Below are 22227 nucleotides of genomic sequence, written 5' to 3'. Positions count from 1 at the left end.
CAACATTTTGTGGGCTTCCACTGTACCAATCCATTCTTCTCGTCAAAACTTTAAATACATATTAACTATAAAGTTATAAATTATCAATCATAAGCTATTCTTCGTCCATAATTCGATTTTTATATATCAAAGTACAAAAAAATATTCTATTTTTGAATAAGAAATAAAAAATGAATGTTGTCATTAAAAAAAATTTTAAAAAAATATTTTTTTACAAAATGTTTTTGGATCACCCTGTAAAACATTATATATTTTGTGAGTGTGTACTGTGTAATAATGTGTGTTTCTAGCTTAACGAAACCATTACGGTTTGGTATAATAATTTACTAAATATACGTGTAAAATGTATAATAATATATGAGTATTAAAGTACAGCCTAAACTTGGCTAAACTACGCAGTGTGTGATAATTATATTATATTTTGTACTTACACTTGAAATAATTTAATATAAAATAAAATAAAATGTTTGTAGTAGGTATATAGCTATTATTATATAGCCATATACATATATAGTTAGTTTGTTAGATGACTTGTCAAAACGCAAAATGGTTGTCCGAATTACGCCGATAATCTGCAATGGTTAATGATTACACGAACATCTAAGGCTTGACCTCGGATACGATGTTGTAAACTTCTAAGTTGTAATCACTTATATCTGTAGAAAACTGCTGCAAACAAAATCATAGTTAGGTACAATATTATAGGTCTTATTGATGCAACAGTTGTCCACTAGTAGGCCGGTATTTTATAAAGGTGGTATAATAAATTTAAAAAAAACCCATCGTACAACGCACTTTTTTTTCTCAACATATACCTATAGGTAAATGCAATAACAAAGCAGAGTAAAATTATTAATAACGCTGTAGTTTATAGATGTTGTTTAACATTTTAGCTATTATACAAATTTACACTTTATCACTAACTATTATTTAGGCCCCATAATATTAATTCATTAATTTATATTGATAAACTTATAATATTATAAAAGTGGTATACCTATTACTAGCTATTAGTTTTTGTAATACTTAAATATTGTAATTTTGTACATTTTTGTATTAATTTGTAATATTCACGATTTTATTATTTCAGTTCAATTAATTTATCAAAACTTATTAAGTTATGTAAAATAAAAAAAGCTTATAAAAAATATGCTAAATGTTTATAATTGTTTCTAAGCGAAATATCACGAAATCCGTGATATTTATAACGCAATCATCCAGGAAAATATTTATAAAATGCATACAAATTCGAATTCTACAAATCATTAAATATATAATATAGTAGCTACCTACTTAGTTGTCAGATTATTTTTTGGAAATCAGCAAAATATACTACAATGTTCTAACCCCCCCCCCCCCTAAAAATAAACCCTAAGAGAGTAGCATCGATTCTGAATATACCATATATCTATAGCCACATAAGTATACATAATATATTATAATACAAGACATCGCGGTTTTCTGCAGTTTTCCAAATAAATACGTTGCATTTTATGAAAGATTTAACTATTTAAAAATATGAACATTTTTTAACACGTTGTTTTTGAATTTGAGTGTAACACTGTTGTTTTTAGAAATTCGGTTTCGAGAAATTAATGCTTTATAGTTAATAGTTCAATGTTTATTAATACAAGAAGTTCCCATTGTTATTTATGTTTACGTCCGGTACTAACTCGGTAATAATGTTATCTCTGATGTACCTATGTGTGCCTACCTACCTGCCGGTATGTGCTGCAACTGTCAGTCGTTTTTGTTTGGTCGTATTTCACTGAGACGTGGTATGCTTTTTATAGTTGTATGCATAACGTGTACTTAGGCTACCTAGCCTACAAACATTAAACTATACTATCTAAAATATAATCTTCTGGAAAAATGGTGCCAAACGAAATAACTAAACTAGCAGACTTGAAACGTTTACTAATATTTGTTTTATTATTATGCGTACCAGCGTACCAGAGTACCACACATGTATATTATATGATTTTGCAGGTGACAGCGCACTGCAATGTACATTATGACGTGTGCTTTCGGAGGTATGTGTATATGACGTATACAGTAAGTTAGTATGCAAGTATTAATATTTTGTGACAATTCGACAATTCGTATGTCGAAGTCGAACTACCAGCTGAGACGTGGAGAAGCTGCAGGAGTGTCGTGGACTTTTGTGTATATATTTCAAGATAAGGTGAGGAAAATAAATAATATTAAAGAAAATAAATAAAAAACTCATATACAATATTTAAATATATAGGTACTCATAGAAATATTATAAAAATTTGATTCCGAGAGAGCCAAAACTAATTAAGACACCGGCTTCGAAAAAAGTAAAGATGATAATATTTCTGATAGTCAGATAAAGAGACAAATACATGTTGATAATAGTGATTCGGGAGGGGTGGAGGTTGAGACTATACGGCTATAATACCTACCTGTCATAAGTTAATGTCTATTTAAATAGATTATAGATATTAGATAATAATGTCATAAAATAAATTAATCAACCCAACTTACACGGAACGTTATAGTTTATTAAAACCAGAAGAAGGAAATATTATAATATCTGCAAGATTTATAAGATACAGCGTAGGTACACGCTCTTAAGTTATGTAAGAAAAAAACTCAAGTGTTGTCTCGACTCTCGAATGTCATTAAAAAAAAAATACAATAAAAATCTCATCTCGTTTTTATCATATTCATACCTATAGGTATATTATATATAGCCATATAGGGGTACCTTTCACATTCAATTCATTCCCATATTCTTATTTCTTTTATTTCAAGAAAATCGCAGACAGCTACAGAAAAAGTGACATTATCAAGTACCTATATAAAAAATTCGTTGTTTTCCTTCGTGCCGGTTTCTACGAGCAACTTGTTTGTGTTTATTATAATATAATGTGTCTTATGATATTTACAATTATTAGGAACCTAATGTGTTAACCACTACTTTTTAATACTACTACTGAATACTGATTATAATTAATAACTAGGAATAATAAGTATTCTTGGATGGTAATAATCTTAAAAATTATAGATATAAAACTAAAAACATTAAAAAATTTTCAAAAAAATCACAATATTTATTTTTGTTCAAATTTTTTTTTTATTAAACATACTGTGGCAATAAGTGGCTAAGGCATCTGTTTCCAATACTATATATATATGTATAAGTATATTTGTACGTACATGCATTTTTAAATGATGACATACAGAATAACATTTTTGAGAATAAAAATAACTAGAAAAGAGAGATAAACAAAGAGATTAAGTATTAATTATTATATTTTGTTTAAATTATTGAATGATAACAGTGTAATCTATATATTATTAATTTTTATATGCATGCATGTGTGTATACTAGACCTATTCAAATAAACATTTTTGTTTGCTTGTCTCCCATTCACTGTAATTGTTGTTCTCGATAAAATCAAATGTTTTCCTGAAGGAATTATATAAATTGTTAATCGATTTTTCTTTGAGTGTCTCATCGGTAATTTTAATTTTCTATTCGAATGAACACGCTATTGTAACTCATCGTTAGTTAAAACTATTATAACTTTTTAATTTTTAAAGTTAAAGCTACTTCAATTGTTGTTAATTTTAAAGCTTATTTAAACAGCTTCAAGTGGACGCTGCACAGGCATTTGTTATCTCTGTCTTACAAGTGCGTAACTTAGCAAATTTACGCTCAGTAGATCACGTTTAGCTTCATTAGTTTAAAAATTAGAGTGAATCGACCTATTATTAAATTTGATGGTAAAAGCATTGTCTTTTTTAATTTTTTACGGTAGTTCAATCTTTTTATTAAGTTTTGAGCAAATAAATTAAAAATATTCATAACTTACTAAAAAACTGAATTATCGTAAAATATCAAGTTTCATAATAGGTCGATTATTCGCTCTCATTTTTAAACTAACGAAGCTAAATGTGACACATACATTATATGACTGGTATTTTATTTTTGAATATGCAATATTCACCCTCTCTATTATAGAAAATTTGAAACAGCACCTGCCCGAGTGTTAACATAAGATTGTTTAGAGAATGCTTTCTCAGTATTTGAGGCCAAAGTTGAAAACAGCGTCACCCAGATGCTAGTAAGATACAGCCAGCTATAAGTTTGTGCATGAATAACAATTTATGAACCCCTCTTAAGTTGGAAATTGTGATAAATATGAATCGGAATTCTTTGCAAAATGGGCTCGATTGAAAATAATATTACATCGTAATGAAAGTACCAGTTAAAGGTATTGATATTGTAAAAAAATAAATGCATCTGAATAATTACTTGTCTAAAACAAATTCAAATTCAATCTATTATGGTTTATGATGAACGATGATGATGCTTATGCAGTAGCATATAATATAATCGAATGGGTTTTTCAGCAGACTCTTCGGCCATGAGGAATTTGTAAATAAAAAAAGGAAAACAGGATAATATACACAACCAATAATTTATGAAAATACTCACAAATAAAAATAAAATCTTATCCCCCGACATTTTTATAGATTGAACAAAAGCTTTCAAATTTTGAACGTAAAAATGCTAAGTGTCCAGTATGGCAGTATCCATATTAAAAAAATATTGGATCCCTCGAAAGTGTTTTCAGTTACGGTCTTAATTTCCATGGTATTCATGGATTAAAATCTATATTTTAAGGAACTTTGATAGGCAACCGCCAATGGCAATGATCACTATGCGGCAAACCATTATCATTAAGTTTCGCATATTGTCTTGCATTATATAATGACAAAATAGATCAATTTTGTTTTGGTATATAGTTTTTGGTATTATAAAACGCCTGCCAACGTGGCATCTAGACTATTTTTTGTCTCGTGTTTGAAGTTTTAGGTGCAAGGAACTAAAAAATTATTAAAAGAACTGTACTAAGAAAGGTACTACTTATGTATCATTCGAAAATGTATTATTATTAGCTTTCTTTATATTAATATTACAGGCATAATGTAATGTGAATTTTTAAGACTATGAAATTAAATTTTTAGGATTAAAGGTATTTGGTAATATTTTTAAGACTAATATCAAACAAATAAAGTTATAATGTACCTTACTTCATATTACTATAATGAATTAAATAATAATTGTTTATGATGCTTATTTTTCAATTATCTGTAGTACCTATTTAATATTTCAGTATTAATAGTATTTTTAGTTCATTAATCATTAGTCTTTACTTCCATTAATTCTTCTATTCAATTATTTATGATTTGAAAGTTAAGACAGTATACTTGTAAGTTTGAATCAAATTTAACTAATATTTGATAATATTATGTTGTAGTCACGAAGTACCAAAGAAGAGAACTTATTAATCATTTAGTATTTTAGTGACTATTGTGCATATAATACATACATAATACAAGTGTTAATTTAATATGGTAGTTAAGTAAAACCATGTTACCTTAAACTGCAATATATTAATATGAGTACAATAGGTTTATATTTATAATAGATACCTAACCATATAAGCCTGTATAATAAAATACATTTGTTCATTAAATAAGGTATTTTAATATTAAGGATATATCATGAACATTTTCATCAAAACATAAGAATAATTTATTATGTTTTTTTAGTTAATCTCCACTCACAAAAACTTAACCAAACTTGCAAAATGTTATATACAGAAAATATAACCATAAGCTTACTAATGGGATAAAAAAATATATAAATAATATTACACAATTGCCTTGTGAGATAAGAGTTGCACCTGAAGTTGCACATGGAGAACTGTGTACCTACTGTTGGGGGTACATTTTAACTATATTTTTGTTTAACTCGTGTTCTAAATACATGTCATCATATTTATTTCTCATACTAAAACTTATATTTTATTATTATTTTTATTATTTTGTTAGGAGTGATAAATTCTGGTTGTCGATAAAGTAGATTATCCAATAGCGGCGTGTTAATCATTTCCTTGAAAAAAGGTCTTTGATGTCAGTGATATTTTTTTCATTTTTTAAAATTATTTACGTTATTAAACGAGTTCTTTTAATATTCTTCTTTTTATATCCCTGGAGTTAATGATAATTTGTTTGAAATAGAAAAAAATATAATGGTTTTTGTGATGCATAATGTTCAGAGTAATTGTATAGTTGATATAATATCAATTAATATAGTAATATAAATTGTTGTGTTATTTGTTTTTTTTTCTGTTGTATAGAAATGTAGATATTCATCAAATGCTTATAGAAAATATATCGATAATAGTAAGTTCTAGCTAATGATTTATGAAGTTTTACGGCCAAGAGTTATAAAGAAAACGAAGTTAATATAATAACTATTAACTTATATTTTAATTAATTACATTTTTTTATATATATTTTAAAAATCACTTAACTTTTTTTAAATAATATTAACTATAAAACAGTTAAAAATTATGATCTGGCATCGTTTTTTTTCACCTCTGTGTAACTATAGTACTACAATACTTTACAGTGTTTACTGTAGTCTTGCTGTTGTATTGGGCAATATGCCCGTTAAAAAAACTAAACAAATAAATAAATATGTAATAAACAAAATATAAATAATACAAGATATTCGAATATACCTACTGTTCTTTTAATGACTTTTTTTCTGCTGAAATACTTCAAACACAAGACCGAAGATAGTCAAGATATTATGATGACCAGCATATTATATTACCAAATAGGTACTTGTGTACCTGCCTATTACATAATCTCAAATTTAATTTTGTTTTAAATTTTATTTTAGAAAACGTTCATATCGAAAAACATGACCCACAAAAGCTACGAAATATTGAATGATTAATGAACATAATATTAATACATCATAGGTACATTGGCACAATGCAGCATACGTTTGACTACTGCAGACTATTAATTGACGGAATGTGTGATGTGAGGAATATTGTATCTACGAATGTGAACGTGGTCTCAATGTCTCATTGAATTATATAGCTACCTATATATTGAGAACTTAAGGTGGATACTATCGTCAATGGGTGGATGTGATATTGTGATGGACAATGGTGATACTAACATTACTAACTACTCTCAACTAAGTTAGGAAGGTACTTTGGGTACTATATTAAGTAGATACCGGCCACCGGGGAAATATGGTATAGAATATAGATACTTAATTCACTGAATCATTATGAAAACCATTTTATGTTTTACATATTAAAATGTATTATAATACTAATTGATCCCGTGCACTTCGTTGCCCGTTAAAAATGGCAACTCTATGTGAGAAAGCTAGACAAAATTGAAGGACTTGGATTCGATTGATTTTAATTTTTAAAATGGATATTAATTAGTTATTGTGTAAGATAATGATATATTTCTACGGCCATGCTTTAGTAGAGTTGTTGAAGATTTTTAATTTTTTTCAAAATTAAAGCTTTTGGCTTGTTTCATGTAATTATTTATACCAGCTCCATCGGTTGTGCCATCCATGTTTTTCACAATTTTTAGCCTCAGAAGTCTCCACAAACTTTCAGCCCTTTGAGCATGAGTCTTTGAAATTGGATCTACAAAATTTTCACTATGATTTACGACGTAGTGTTAGTACTCATGGTCCGAAAATCCATTATACCCTGATCAACCATCAGAACGTATTTTAGATCTAACAATAACCTTTCTTTGTATAATTTCGTGTAAAGTCGTTTTGTATCTTTTTTGGACAACTAAATACCTTCCTTCGTTATCGTCACACAACCCGAATACCCATAGTCCATCAAGTTGTCTTTCATAGTTTCTTGCTCCGTTTTCTAGAGGATAAGCATTTTCCGAGTCAAAGTCATTGTCGACATTAAGATTTTCGGCTTATTATCGGGTATATAATAAAGTGTAAACATATGAATCGCATGTGGTTTCAAAATCAAATTTCAAGTTTCAAATTGTTCAATCGCAGCGTTTCCCAAACCATGGGTCGTGACCCAATCGTGTGGGTCACGATATCTTTTTAATGGGTCACGACTCGCGGTTACGATAACTGTTACTTTTAGCCGAAAATGTATACCTCTATATTGTGGGTCGCAATTGCAAAAAGTTTGGGAAACACTGGTAAAGAGTGCATTCGACAAGCGTCCCGTAATCGCAGGTAGGCCGCAATCTACGGTACGACAACATAGCCAAAATTTCAAATTGATATGTGTAATAGGTTCAACTCTAGTGTAGGAGAGTGAAAAATACATTACGACCTATTTTTATATCTACCAAATAGTTATGCAAAAAAAATGTCATTAAAATCGGTAGAGCCAATCCGTAGGAGTGCGACCACAAACACCGTGCCATTAGATTTTTATATTTATAATATGAGATACATATAGGTTGGATTAGTAAACTATATGAAAGAAACTTAAATCAAAAATGTATATTTATATTTGTCTATTAAATTATTAATTATAAACAATAAGTCAACACTACAACCGGCAACAGCACTAAAACGCACTATATATTATATTGGTAATAAACTCATCGAATAATAATAATTAATAACGTAATATTTCATACTTTTCATTTAAATACGTATAATATAATCATATATTTAAATATTTTGATTATATATCCATTTGATGTATAACTAGAAAATGTAAATAGAAAATAAAATAAATTAATAAATATTAAATATATATATAATAATTAATAATAGAATAATAGATACACATTGCACATGTATTAAATCATAGATTTAAGTTAGTTATTACGTATTAGTAAATTGTTTATAATATCATACTTATTATTCGTAACTATAGTCATAATTTAATATAATTTGTTATTTAGGTACACACATATAATTTATAAGCTCACTATAATATAGATACTTGATTTTATATAATATCCGCATTGCAGTGAATAATAATCAATAATGCATATATTTTAATTATGTATAACATCAGCATAATGTCATCATCGCATGGTACTCTTTCGTGCATAAATTATAGGCAGGTATAGTTGGTATGGAAAAATATCGATCATTTTATTAATTATCAGTGTACTTAAAAGCTTAATATGTTTTCTCATTTACATGGTAGTCCATGCTGAAATGTGCTTGGTTAAAAAAAACATGTTTTTAATTTTATAACTGTACATAAATTCTGCGAAATCTTTGTTATTGATTAAGCGTTTCATCATTATTAAAGTGGGTCTTAAATTTAATAACGTTAGACATTAGGAATATTAATAATCAATGTAATATAATTGTAGAAATATTTTTTAAATACATAATATTCTAAATCTAACTGAAGAAAAAACTGTTAAACCACAAATTTTGAAAAAAGAATGCTTATAATTATAAATATTATTAATTATTTGTTATTTTTGTTATTGTGGATTATCAATTTCGCAAATTAGCAGTGTACCTACACTATTATATATAGTCATTATCGCCACCACCGAATGTCGATAAGTTTCGTTAGCATATATGATATATTATAACTTAAAATATATACTAATTTATAAACATTGATGTACCTACCATAGTAGATGCACACGGTGCTGGACACTGGCGGTGCATTGCTTCCAGACCTCATCGCTTAAAATATAATTGTGGGCTGTGGCCCCCGATACTATGGATAAAAACGTATCATAAATCAACATATCAAATATAGCATAAATATTAAATATACTACCCAGGGTATTTTTTTTTTATTGTGAGGGGTGTTGATAATTTGTTGTGGTGGCCCTGCTCACACTTACATAACCATAACATAATATTATACCACTTCATACAACATTTAATATTTTTTTCTTTGGGGAGGGGGGAGGGGGGCAACCCCACTGCAGCTACGAGCCTATGATGGCCCGAACTAATTATTAACTTATTTACTAAAATATATTTTTACATGAATATACTACATATTATTAATTATTGTAGTCAATAATTTACTACCTACGTCAAACGCAGTGCTAAAATGTTGAAAATTTAAGAAAGAGTACTGTTTACTTATATAAAATTGGAGTCCCCGTTACTTTTTATACCTTGTTGTACTGAAAAAAATAGTAGATGTAAGTTAAAATTCTAATAAATTAGTTGAGGTACTCAGTCGCCCCGTGTTACCCTAATTCGAGCACTGTGTATACGAAACTATTGTAATTTGTAACTAGGATCTTTCATTAATTTGATATGGTGTCATGGTGATGCAGTGAATGTAAAGAATTGTTGACTTTTGCAGCAACCGTAACAAAACAAATTGCGATTTTGCTTTTTTGGGGGGGGGGCTGATATTATGTAAACAGTTGGTTTAACTAAAGGATTTCCCAGCATAATGATATCGATATTTTATTCAAGGTTTTGATTCTTGTATTTCTGTACAAATTTGGATGTGCCACTGAAATGTACTGTAAACTTATGACTTTTCTTATATCTACGTATAAATGACAAATGTGATAATAATGTATATAGTACGAGTATAAACTTTACTATAATATATAAGTATAATATACCTACGAGAAATATATAAATATAACTAATAACTACCTATCTTATTTTTATATTCTGTATGTCATTATTATATTATGTAATACACAATATTAAACTATATGTCTGTATACTATATAGATTATTTTATTGTGTGTATACGACGAAATATAGCACAAGGAAATTCGATCTTATTGCCTATAACTAGAACAATAGCGTTTATACGTGTAGTCACGAGTATCACTACTCACTTGTCACGACAACGATTAATTCGACAATATACTATAAACATTATACTATTTTAGCAAATACATACGTCATGGTCATAAAGTAATCTGTAATGTTCAGCAAATGTATTATTCGTTTTACAGTTTAGGTAATGGACGATCCGAATTTCTCTGTAGCTAACAATGCGTTTAAGACGTTTAAGTATAATCGTAAAATGTAAATTTGTAACACAATACCTGCTAACTTGTAGTGTGGTTTTATGATTAAAAATATAAATATGAATTTTTTTATTTGATTTTAGGCTCACGTTCGTTGGGTAGGAAGATAAGCTCGATGGTCAAATGGTTGATGGTACATTATAATATTGCAGGCTGCAGCGATATAAATCAATTATTTATTTATCTATTCAACCATAATAGATATTAGTTACTTGCGGTTATTATCAAGCAGAAGTCGAGACATTTTTCAACAAAATTGACAAATTGTGACAAATGGAGGGCAAACAAAATATGTTTAAAAGACCGTGCAAGACATATTATTATCTATAGACACAAATCCGTAATCGTCTTCAACAATATAACATATTTATTATTGATTACTATCCTATCACACAAACAATATTCGACCACAGAGGAACAACGATATTTTATTATAAATGCAATGGCTCTACTGCACTATTGCAGGTATTGTATTATTATTATTATTGGCAATGACGTCGGCGGCGGCGGCGGCGGCGGCGGCGGCGGCGGCATGACGTTGTATAACAATAATAACACGGCTTATCCGAAATCGGTTTTCGCGGGCGCGGTATACGAGTCGAGCCAAAGACGTTGTAAAATTCCAGGGTCGCTTGTCCGCGCGGCTGTGACTCAACGCGGAAGGCCACGCCTGTTTTTGAAATTCCCGTTTTTCGTGCACGAGCATTCACTATCGCCGACCGCCGTGCCGCCCCGCGAACCCCGCCGCCTCATCAGTTGTACCTATCAAAATGGCGTTTTCGTGCTCGTCCTTCTCACCATTCGAGCGCCGTTGTCCCGCCGCCGTGACGTTAGCGTAAGTGCACGCAGACACGAGTGCCGCCGCCAAGACCTTTGTCGTCGAAACACAAACGCGATCCGACTGCAACAAACGCGCGCGCATCGCAAAACGTTAAAAAGCATTTTACGATATTAAAACGAAGCCCAACAGGTTTTCACATAAACCGCTTCGTCTCGTCTCAATACGTAAGCAGGACATTTTGTACTATTGTTGTTGTTGTTGTTGTTGTTGTTGTTATCGTTGTTGTCGTTGTTGTGAATGTTATTACTATTGTTTCGTTTTCCATCTTGAGACCCATCGGTCACGGGTTTCCTTTGTAATAGGTACTCGCCCGTCGTTGTTATTGTTATTGTTGTACGCCTTATACTCCGTCTTATCACCCCGAACGCTTGCGATAAGTATGAACCGAACGAACTCCGACTGTCTAATGTACTCGACTTTGATCATCTTTGTTTACTCTTAAGTACTGTTGGTTTGGCTATCAAACCGATGGTACTTCAGTACTTTGGTGGAAACGCAGACGGTAGATTTCCACACCCACCCGATGAGTCAGTGGAGCCTATCGGTTTTTTCAATTTCCGATGATAACTGATCGCTATGTACGTTTGTTATTAGTGTTACAACCTTCCGAGCAATCAATTTGGTCAAGATTCCTAATCGGTGGATTGTAGGCGTTGCTACTGTACCTCCTTCTAGAAATTATACTCTCAAAGTCTCAACATTGGTGCAGTAAGATTTATCAGCTCTTGACGATACTAATATATTTTACATTTACATGTAATTGACCCAGATTGTAGGCTGAAATTTCTTGTAAAAGTATTGTTTATACACTAGTGAAGTGAATATTTGAAATATCATTATCCAGCATCTATGCACTGAAGAATTGCCATAATTTTATGTTACTACCAATATTAACACATATTTTATAATTTACCTACCTTACCTACTTAATCATATATTAACTTATTTTTTCTTCACAATTTCAGAGGTGATTTCTTCAATTTTACACAAACATGAGGAACACAGGAAATCTTTTAAAATGGACTCAAAACTCCAACAACAAATCAGCTAAAGGAGGTGGAGGTAAGACAATTGATTAATTATATTTGACAGTATTACAAAAATGTTTATAATTACAATTTTTTTTTTAGAAAATCGAAATTGGATACATCCTCCTGAAGCTTTACAAAAAGGACATATTGCATACATCGTTAAGGTATTAACAAAGTGTTAGAATTACATTGTTCTCTAGCAGTAAATTTACGAAGTAATTATGATTTACAGTTTCTGGGAAATGTCGATGTAGACCAACCAAAAGGTTTTAAAGTGATCAAAGAATCTATCCAAAAGTTAAAATTTAATCAGCAAGTCCGAAAAGCCGAAGGTTCTAAAGTACCAAAAGTTGAGCTCACAATAAGTGTTGAAGGCGTTGCACTTCAAGATCCAAAAACAAAAGTAGAATTACTATTGTTATTGGTCTTAGAGTTCATTTGGTATAAATACCTATTGTTTTTCCTATAGGTAATAATGCATCAATATCCGTTGCACAGAATTTCTTACTGTGCTGACGATAAGGTGGACAAACAGTTTTTCAGCTTTATTGTAAAAGACTCAAATGAATCTGAACGACACACTTGTTTCGTATTTATGAGTGACAAGTTAGCTGAAGAGATCACTCTCAGTATTGGACAAGCTTTTGATCTTGCATACAAGTATGTTATCATTTAGCTCAAGAGCAAGAATAATTACTTTCTTGGTCTTTATTATCTTCGGCTATTTGCTAAAAAATTTAACTTATGATTAAATGTCTATTTAGTAGCGTTATTGATTCAGTTTACCTAGAATATTTGCTTTTTATGACAAAAACATAATGTTCTAACCATAAATCAGGTCATCCTCCTCTCCAGAGCTACAGGCTGCTATTTTACACATTTAACCACCCACTTACACGCCTGTGCTAATTATATTATTATTTATATAAAAAGTTCTAAGATAAAATCATTTTCTGTTATTACATGATTAATTGATATAGAATTTTAATTTTTGAGAATTATTTAAAAATGTATCCTTAAATGAAACTAGAGTCTACTCAAATCCTCAAGCACTCTGACTTAATACAATCAATCCAATATTTTTCATAATATGTGAAATCAATTAATCAAAATGTTAACGCTATTTGGTAATCTAAACATTTTATGTTCTAGTATAATGTTACTAGAAACTTAGGATTTATCAAATCGCAAACTTAAAAATCTTTATTAATTTGTTATCTATGTGTAATCCTTTGTGAATTTATTTTAATGAAACGTAAAAACTTAGTATGTGAATTTGTAATAAAATAGTTTAATGATTTAGGTATAAATAAATTGTTTATTAGAATTTTTCTTTACTCTTACGATTTTGTTTGTCAGCCGTCAACATAATAGCGACTAACATTAGTGTAAATGTAGTTGTTGCATGAGTTTTTTTTTATGATTAACAATAGTGTGTAATAATTAATAACATTTAATTATTTGCACGGTTGAAAACATTCAAATGCCGAACTCTGTCTAGCCTACTGAAGTCGTGCCTTTTAGAATTATTTAATTAGTAGAAAGAATAAAAAAAAAAATACTTTGTTCTAGTAGATTAGATATTGCAGGGTGGTCAAGTTCCATAAGAAAAATTAATTTCATGAATTTAAAATAAATATCTGATTATTGTTTATTCAAAGAAGTTAAAATAGTCAGTTACTGTAGAAACATAATATTATACATTGGACCATTTCTGTAAAATGGTTACCTAATTAAAATAATAGTTAATATCTTCCTGCTTAATTTCTATAACAATTTTTGGGTTATGTGTATTGATCACCCTGTAAAGTACAATAGTTGTGTTAAAGGAAAATAGTAATGTCGGATTGTTATTGTGGTAGGTGGCCCAGCAAGCCGACGAACAAGCCGACTTTCAGAGCTCGGCAGTTGGATGTTTCAAAACCTCTACCAATCTATATGTCTGATGATTTGCCTGACCTGCACGAGTGTATGGAATTAAAGCGCGCTGTCCCCCAAATGCCCAGTGGTATGGAAAAAGAAGAAGAATCTGAACACCATTTACAACGTGCCATGGTCGCTGGAAGTGTTATACCCACACCTGAAGTAGCTAAATTAATAAATAATGACTTAAAATGGCATGATCAAACATATCCTCCAAATTGCCACCCTCCGAAACAACTGATACACATAACACCATTCACAATGGAACAAGATGTTCCAGAATATGATTATGACTCTGAAGACTTGGAATGGCTAAATACGACTGGTAGATCAAATAGTATTACAGCTGATAAACTCGAAGAGCTTGTTGACAAATGGGAAAAACATAGCACTTACAATATTATTGATTTATCTGATGCTAAATCACTTACTAAAGATGATGAAGATACCATCTTATTAATTTATGATTATTGGTTAAGGAAGAGAGTACGTTTGGGTCACACTTTATCTCCTGCTGTACGTACTGAACCTATAGCTGGTGCTCCTCCTAATGATTCATATGTAGCGTTTAGAAAAAGGCGTGATAAAATTCAAACTAGAAAAAATAGGAAAAATGATGAAGCATCTTATGAAAAAATGTTAAAATTACGAAGAAACTTGGCCAGAGCATTTGATTTAATTGGAACAATACAACACAGAGAAGCACTTAAGAAGCAATTAGTACAATTAACTCTTGATACATACCAAAAACGATTTGATTTACGTGACTTTAATGGAAGTATTTATAAGGATGTAGAATTAGTGAAAACTGTACGACATGCATTTACCCCAATCTCAACTAATCATTATATGTCTGCCGTGTGGAAACAAAGTGATATAAAAAAAAATTCTGCAAATGCTAAATACCAGGATGCCAAAAGAGAAAAAAGACACTATAGAAAAAGGAAGCATAAGTCGTATGATGTGGAACACTTAAGTTCTGATGAAGAATTGTATTCTCCCCCACATAAAGTCCAAAATGTCGAAGATGGCGGTAGTAAATGGTCTTTCCGTCGAAACAAGCATTGTTCTTACCTGGCCCCTATGAATTCTCCAGAACCTGTGGACCCTACATTTGGTTTTCAACCAGTTTATATACAAAAAAATAAAAATCATAAATCTTTAGGTTTGTGTAGGCCACGATATGGTAGAGGTGGAAGGATTGTTTTAGATCGTTATACAAATGATGATGACCGATGGGCATCTTTGGATTATAATATAATTGAACAAAAACAATATGAAATGGTGGAGTTCAAACGGTATTCAGATAATGAAATGTCAGATTACTTTAGCGATGCAGACATTGACTGTCCGTTAATGGAAATTAATAGTGAAATACAACGAGATAAAACTAGGATAGAATTAAATTGGGATGATTTTGGTCCAGAAATCTTCCAAGGTGTAGCTGACATTTGTAAGATGGAATATGATGAAATGAATAAAGAAAAGAATGAACAAGGAGAGTCCATTTTGGAACGATGGGTTAATCAAAATCAGCCACAAGCTGTTGAACCTACTTTGGCATTGGGATCTGATTCTGATGTCGTAGGTTGTTCACAATTTAGAACAACAGATTTAAGCGAACCTAGACGATTAAGATCCACCAATTGTTTATCATTAAAAAGGCTATTAAAATGTGACATTGATTCCCATTAAATTTTATTTTATTTTAAGTTTTAGATCATAATATTTATTTTTTTATAAAAATTGTTAATAACTATTGTACATAGAATTACATAATATATTTCGATTAATAAATTGACTTTAATATTTTTAATTATGATTTTAATTGATAAATACTAACATCGACGGTCTAATATGATTTCTTAAATGATACCTATTTTATAAATAAACATGATAAATACCTACAAATTAGTTTGTTTTTCCTTTTCTTAGACGTTTCTTAGACATGGAAGTTCAACGTAAAGTTATGGTTTTGCAACAACGTGTTAAAGAGTTGGAAAATGAGAATAGTGTATTGCGCCAAAGGCTATCTGATGCTCTTAGTGGAAAGGTAATAGAACAATATTCCTAGTGGGGACTGTTTGACATAAACATTTTACACATTTAGATTGATGTTGAACAATACATGCGTCAAAATGGTATCAGTGATATGATGCAAGTAAATGATGTGAACAATGGTAATTCGTCCACCCTCATCAACCTGACCAATGGCAATAGTTCTCCTCAACCAAGTACGGCACCACCTGTACCTCCAAGAAGTGTTAATAACAATGGTGACCATTTTAGGTTAGTATTTTTATATAATTCTTACGAACATGTTTATTGTGTTTTGAATAGTTCTTTTACTCAGTCTATTGACAATTCAATGATTAATCTAACCATTCTAACGATGACCTCATCTCTTAATTTTATCATCAAAGTTTTTTAGTAGTCAAATTTTATAGTTTACACATATTTTGTACTATAAAAAAACATGGTAACTAATATAGGGTTCCACTATAAAATATCTAGAGATTTTCATTACGATAAATTAGTTCATCCAACATACTTAAAAATTAATACTATACTTATTCTATTTATTCTAGAATTTAGTTAATGATGTTTTATTTTATATTAATAAAGTTTTTAAGCTTTTTTTGTATATAAGTAGCCACATTTTTATTAATGATAAAAAGTAACTCAAAATATTTAGTTTAAATAATTTTTTTTTTTTCATTTTAGTATAAAAGATATTTCACTAATAATTGAAAAATGTTATATTTTAGTATGTGTAAAGTATTGCTTTGTTATGTTTAAGTTATAAACCTTACCAATTATTTATTATAACAAATTGTAACTTTTTTTTTGTTAAATTCTACAATAGCTTAATAATTCAATTATTACTGTATAAATACAAATTTTTAACTTGAGTTTAATTTTAGTTCATCGCCTGGTGAGACAAAACCATCTCCTAGTGTTGGCACACGACTTGAAGGCCTTTTATTAAATGAAATGGAAAACAATTTTGAACCAAGGACAATCAATAATGCTACCTCTCCTACTTCGCCACCATTATGTATGTATTACACGTCACTTGCCTGAATTGAAGTAGCTTCTCTTTTTTGTATCATTTAATTTTTTTTTTTTTTTGTTTTGCAGTGGCTCCTCCTCCAAAACCTGCTAGAGATACAGGGCGCCGTTCTCAAAATTCTGATGACATATTTGGCCTTGGTCCGTTTAAAGCAACACCAAGACCAGCTGGTCAGCCAAGAACATCCGCTAGTGATCCATTTGGTATGGACGATTTCGGGCAAAGTGTACAAAATGGTATTGAAAGTGACATTGGTTTGTTGGACAAAAGAATTAAAGAAATGAAGGTATGAATGTAACTTGTGTAAAAAAAAAAATATTTTCTTGCGATCTATGAATTAGGAACAATCTAAAATTAAAATCAATTTTGTTTCAGGATGGTTTCAGTCGAGGTTTATCAATGAGTACTGAAGATTTTTCATTAGAAAGTCTTGATCCATTAAAAAAGTAGAAATTTTGTGGAACGAAAAAAAAAAACTAGGAATCGATAAGTAAAGTTTATTATCCTTTCAATCTCTTAGAGAAAACAAACACATATGTGATAAAATTATGTTATCTTATCATCATCCAAGAAATAACAAAGTATTATTATTTATTATGTTTTTAGTTATTATTGTTTGTTATATGCATACCTATCCGAATAATGTCACTAATTTTATATTTTTATTATTGTTTACTGTTTAGTATCAAATTAATTGTTATACGATTTTAATTAAAGCATTTAAATTTATGTAAGAAAATATTGTTATTATAATTTTTTATTATTTTTATCATCATTACTATTTTTTTAATGGATCTGTTGACTTTTTAACAAAGTAATTGATATGTTTATATAGTGTTAATATTACATATATATATTTTTTAAGTTTATGATATAATATAATAATCTTTTTAAATTTCTTTAACTTAATAGCGTATTTATTTTTTAGGCATTTAGATTAATTCAGTTTATTGTTATACAGGCTAGGTTATTATTATATTGTGTTTGATATACAATAACAATAATTGTTTTTTTTCATGCCAACATCCATTCCACAATATTTTTGTTCGCTTAAACAGGGTTTTTAGCTATTAAAATAATAATGTTGGTTTATTAAACAATTTTTATTTCACAACATAAATTAATATTTGTACTACGCATACATTTTACAAATAAACTGAAATAAAAGTATAGGTTTAATGAACACCAATTATTTGTAAAATGTATAATCTTATATCACAATTCAATTAAAATACTTGTAATTACAAAATTATAATATGATGTATTTTGTTCAAATTTAATTTGAGGTGATTGAAAATATTAAAATTGCAGTATCCACTAAGGATAAAAAAAATGTGTTATACCTATTCTATTTTGTACACCCGTGTAACAAAATAGTTTTAAAATAATATAATGTTTTGTAATCTATGACTTCTAAATTGATGAAATGTGGACCAAAAGTGGTTGCCAGTGGGTGACAATTGTTACTAATGACTAATGAGCGATATAATAAGAGATATTTTATTAATATTATAATCCGACCGAATAGATGCTGTACCATAAAGATATTATGTGATCAATAATTATATGCTTATTAAGTTATATGTATACAGTTTAATTGAATAAAAAACAAAATACAATACAACTTAATAAACTATATCATCTATTAATAATATAAAAAAAAAGATTCCGGATATTTGTTACTTTGCCAGTCACATGTTTTGGCATTAAAAAAAAATTGTATGTATTCCTAGGTAAATAGATATATTAAAAATGACGGTGAAGTCAAAATTTGGCTTTTAGACATTTAGTGGTCTAAATTAGTTTCAAAAATATTTTTAATATGATATTTGAAGTTTACCGTTTTTACGGTACATCATAAATAAAGGTCCCCACACACAGCAGCGGTAGAGGTAAAATTATTTTGGCTTGGCAGTGGCTGTAAATTGTATCCGGACTCATTGACATTCTGTCAGTGTGTGAGGACCTTAACTAGGTATTTTATTTTTTCCATTAACTTTGATTTCCACGAAAGGTGTTCAAAATCCCAGAAAAATTAATAATAAATAATTATTAATAATATCTTGACCTTATCTTATCTTATGTTGTAATAAAAGTCTATTCCAGTACCTTAACTAATTTTATATAAAACACAATAAGAAAGTTTCGAATTGATTATATTATCTAAATGGCTCAAGGGCTAAGGCCCGTTTTCCTTAGAGCCAGGACTTTTCACCAATAAAAAAACAAGAAAATAGGTATCTATATATTATAGTTGTTCCGTAAAAAATTACAAACTTCAAAACTAAGCCTTACCGCCAAAATCTGACTCCACCATCGTTTTTAGTATAGGTACCCAACAAGGTTAGTTAAACAAAAAAAATTTAAAAAAATAGTAAATAGTAACAATATCCCCATGTATATACGACATGCCGTATAGTACCTATAGCATGAATTTACATCGCGAATGCTTGCCATCTCAGAGGCGGCTCCAGGGGGCCCCCAGCTCTAGGTTGTATTTAAAAAAAAATACATACCTATAAAGTTATAAAAGTCTAAACATTATGACTTAGCACCCTCCTTCCTTACCTTGTCTCTGGAGCCGCCCCTGCATACCCTTTATTTTCTTTGTTCGTGCGTTTATTTTGATTCTAAGTAGAAGGGCGATGATGATTTGAAAATGATTAGGTACCTAGTACCTACCTAAAGCAATACTCGAGCTCGCAATAAGACACGCTATACCAAGACAACTGGAGCGTATCGTTGTCTAGTTTCTTTTTTTCCAGTTTAATCAACGATATTAATCTACGGTTTTTTTTTTTTTTTTTGAACTATAATAAAATACTAAATAGCATTTTTACTTTTTGTTAGTTAGATTCTGCCCGTTGATAAGGGTATGATACTATGATATATTGATTTAACACTGATGTGAGTTTTTTATTTTTATTTTTTGTGTCCGAAGACACTGTTTTAGTAGACAAAATACTCGCATCTTCAATTTCAATGGATACCTCTAATGAGAAAATCAGATCTAATTGGTACATTTGGGAGGTCAAATTGAAATTCTTAATTTGTACTTTTTAAAATAATCAGGACAAAATATGCGAACAATTTTTAAAATGTTAATAGGTACCTTTTATTATGAAAATGATTGATTGATAACCTTGCATTGGTTGAACGCCCTCTAGCCCCTAGGACCAACGGGATTCAAGGGCCCCACAAACAAAAACATAGAATTATTATAATATTTACATCTTATAATTTATAAATAGTGATGCTATATGAAGAGTGTAGAAGGTAATAGAAAAATAATAATTAAATAATTGTATTACTTGCAAATGTATTCAAAACAACATTGACACATCATATTATGTACTCAAAAGTTTAAAAATAAACTTTTCAAAAAAATAATTTCTCATTTTTTTTTTTTTTTTTGCATAGTGTAAAAGTATTGTGTCCCTCCTCTCCCAACTTACATGGGACATGGATATATTGCGCCTAAAACAAATGTTGTATTTTAATTTTTAGGATTAGTACCTATACCAATATTGCGCAGTGTATATTTTACGACCAATATACCAGTGGCGGTGTTAATATTTTACAATTATAATATATTCATGTAGGTACCTTATATTAGGTAGATTACTATTGTAGTATTGTACTATTATTGCCGTTCACAATATAACAATTATTGATAAAAATTGTGAAAAATAAACATGTTTATAAAAATACATCTACTGTACCTATTATTGAATAATATTATTATACCTAGTGATTTATTTAATTGTGATAAATATTTTGAATATTCACGCATATTCGATTATAAAGGTATTATTGACGTTCGTGTTTATTGTACTTATTCAATTAAAAATAATGTTATGTGCTATTGAATAAAATAAATATTATTAGGCTGTTATCTAACGAAATCGGTCCATCGACCCAGAAAACGACCGAGCGCAAATGCCTTTAATTGGTATATAGACCCGGAAAATGACAGAGAGCCATGATTTTTTTTTTTTGAGGGGGGACTGATAATGCGTTTACACAGAGTTGGTTTAACTAGGGCAAGGTCATCTACTGACCCTATGGGTCTCCTTTAAGTTTAGCACACTGATTTCGAGGTTTTATTTTGGGTTTCCGTTCCTGAACGGCTATACAAATTCGTATTGACAGTTACTCTCGTAGACCATGGGAATAATTGTCTAATTTTCTTAATGTTTTGGGGAGGCTACAACCCCCTAGCAACCCCCTGATCACGCCACTGCCGAGAGAAGTTGTTACCTATACGAAAATTTCATTTTAAGAGCAATCAGTAAACTCCCCTTGGATGCACGGAGGGGAGGGGACTTGGGTCTGTGCTCCGGTCCAAATACGCCACTGGGTAACTGGGACCTTGGTTACTACTGCGACGTGAACACAATACAATTTCCTTCCTTCCTTTCTTCCCCTTTCACACCTTGCGCTCAGAGTATATTATAATAATTGTCGATGACGTCAGATCGACGTGATCTGTGCGTGTCTATTCACGTCGC

The 22227-nt window shown here is 29.9% G+C and overlaps 1 protein-coding gene across 6 annotated transcripts; it reads left to right on the top strand.

Moving 5' to 3' along the window:
* The first annotated feature begins 11573 nt into the window (after nucleotides 1-11573).
* On the top strand, nucleotides 11574-18229 carry LOC111035771 (PTB domain-containing engulfment adapter protein 1-like). Of its 6 annotated transcripts, none has more exons than XM_022317532.1 (10): nucleotides 11577-11853; nucleotides 12655-12751; nucleotides 12820-12884; nucleotides 12953-13123; nucleotides 13190-13380; nucleotides 16579-16696; nucleotides 16754-16932; nucleotides 17568-17701; nucleotides 17785-18002; nucleotides 18092-18229. In XM_022317532.1, the coding sequence occupies exons 2-10, from the start codon at nucleotides 12682-12684 to the stop codon at nucleotides 18164-18166; spliced, it is 1221 nt and encodes a 406-aa protein (XP_022173224.1). In that variant the 5' UTR covers nucleotides 11577-11853; nucleotides 12655-12681; the 3' UTR covers nucleotides 18167-18229. The 6 variants fall into 6 exon arrangements, with proteins under 6 accessions (XP_022173219.1, XP_022173224.1, XP_022173222.1 ...); XM_022317533.1 differs by lacking the exon at nucleotides 11577-11853 and adding an exon at nucleotides 12284-12397; XM_022317527.1 differs by lacking the exons at nucleotides 16579-16696; nucleotides 16754-16932; nucleotides 17568-17701; nucleotides 17785-18002; nucleotides 18092-18229 and adding an exon at nucleotides 14583-16554 and having other exon boundaries at nucleotides 11574-11853.
* Nucleotides 18230-22227: the final 3998 nt, after the last annotated feature.

Source organism: Myzus persicae, unplaced genomic scaffold (assembly GCF_001856785.1).
Source record: "Myzus persicae strain clone G006 unplaced genomic scaffold, MPER_G0061.0, whole genome shotgun sequence".
Lineage (NCBI taxonomy): Eukaryota > Metazoa > Arthropoda > Insecta > Hemiptera > Aphididae > Myzus > Myzus persicae.
Note: the sequence above shows the minus strand (reverse complement) of the source record. Positions and strands in the feature narration are given on the sequence as shown.

What these genes read in the sequence shown, in the direction of transcription:
- LOC111035771 (XM_022317527.1), top strand. Translation starts at nt 12,682, where the DNA reads ATGAGGAACACAGGAAATCTTTTAAAATGGACTCAAAACTCCAACAAC. An exon ending in TTCAAGATCCAAAAACAAAA is followed by an intron (nt 13,124 to 13,189) that starts GTAGAATTACTA and finishes TTTTTCCTATAG; the next exon opens with GTAATAATGCATCAATATCC. An exon ending in GCTTTTGATCTTGCATACAA is followed by an intron (nt 13,381 to 14,582) that starts GTATGTTATCAT and finishes TTATTGTGGTAG; the next exon opens with GTGGCCCAGCAAGCCGACGA.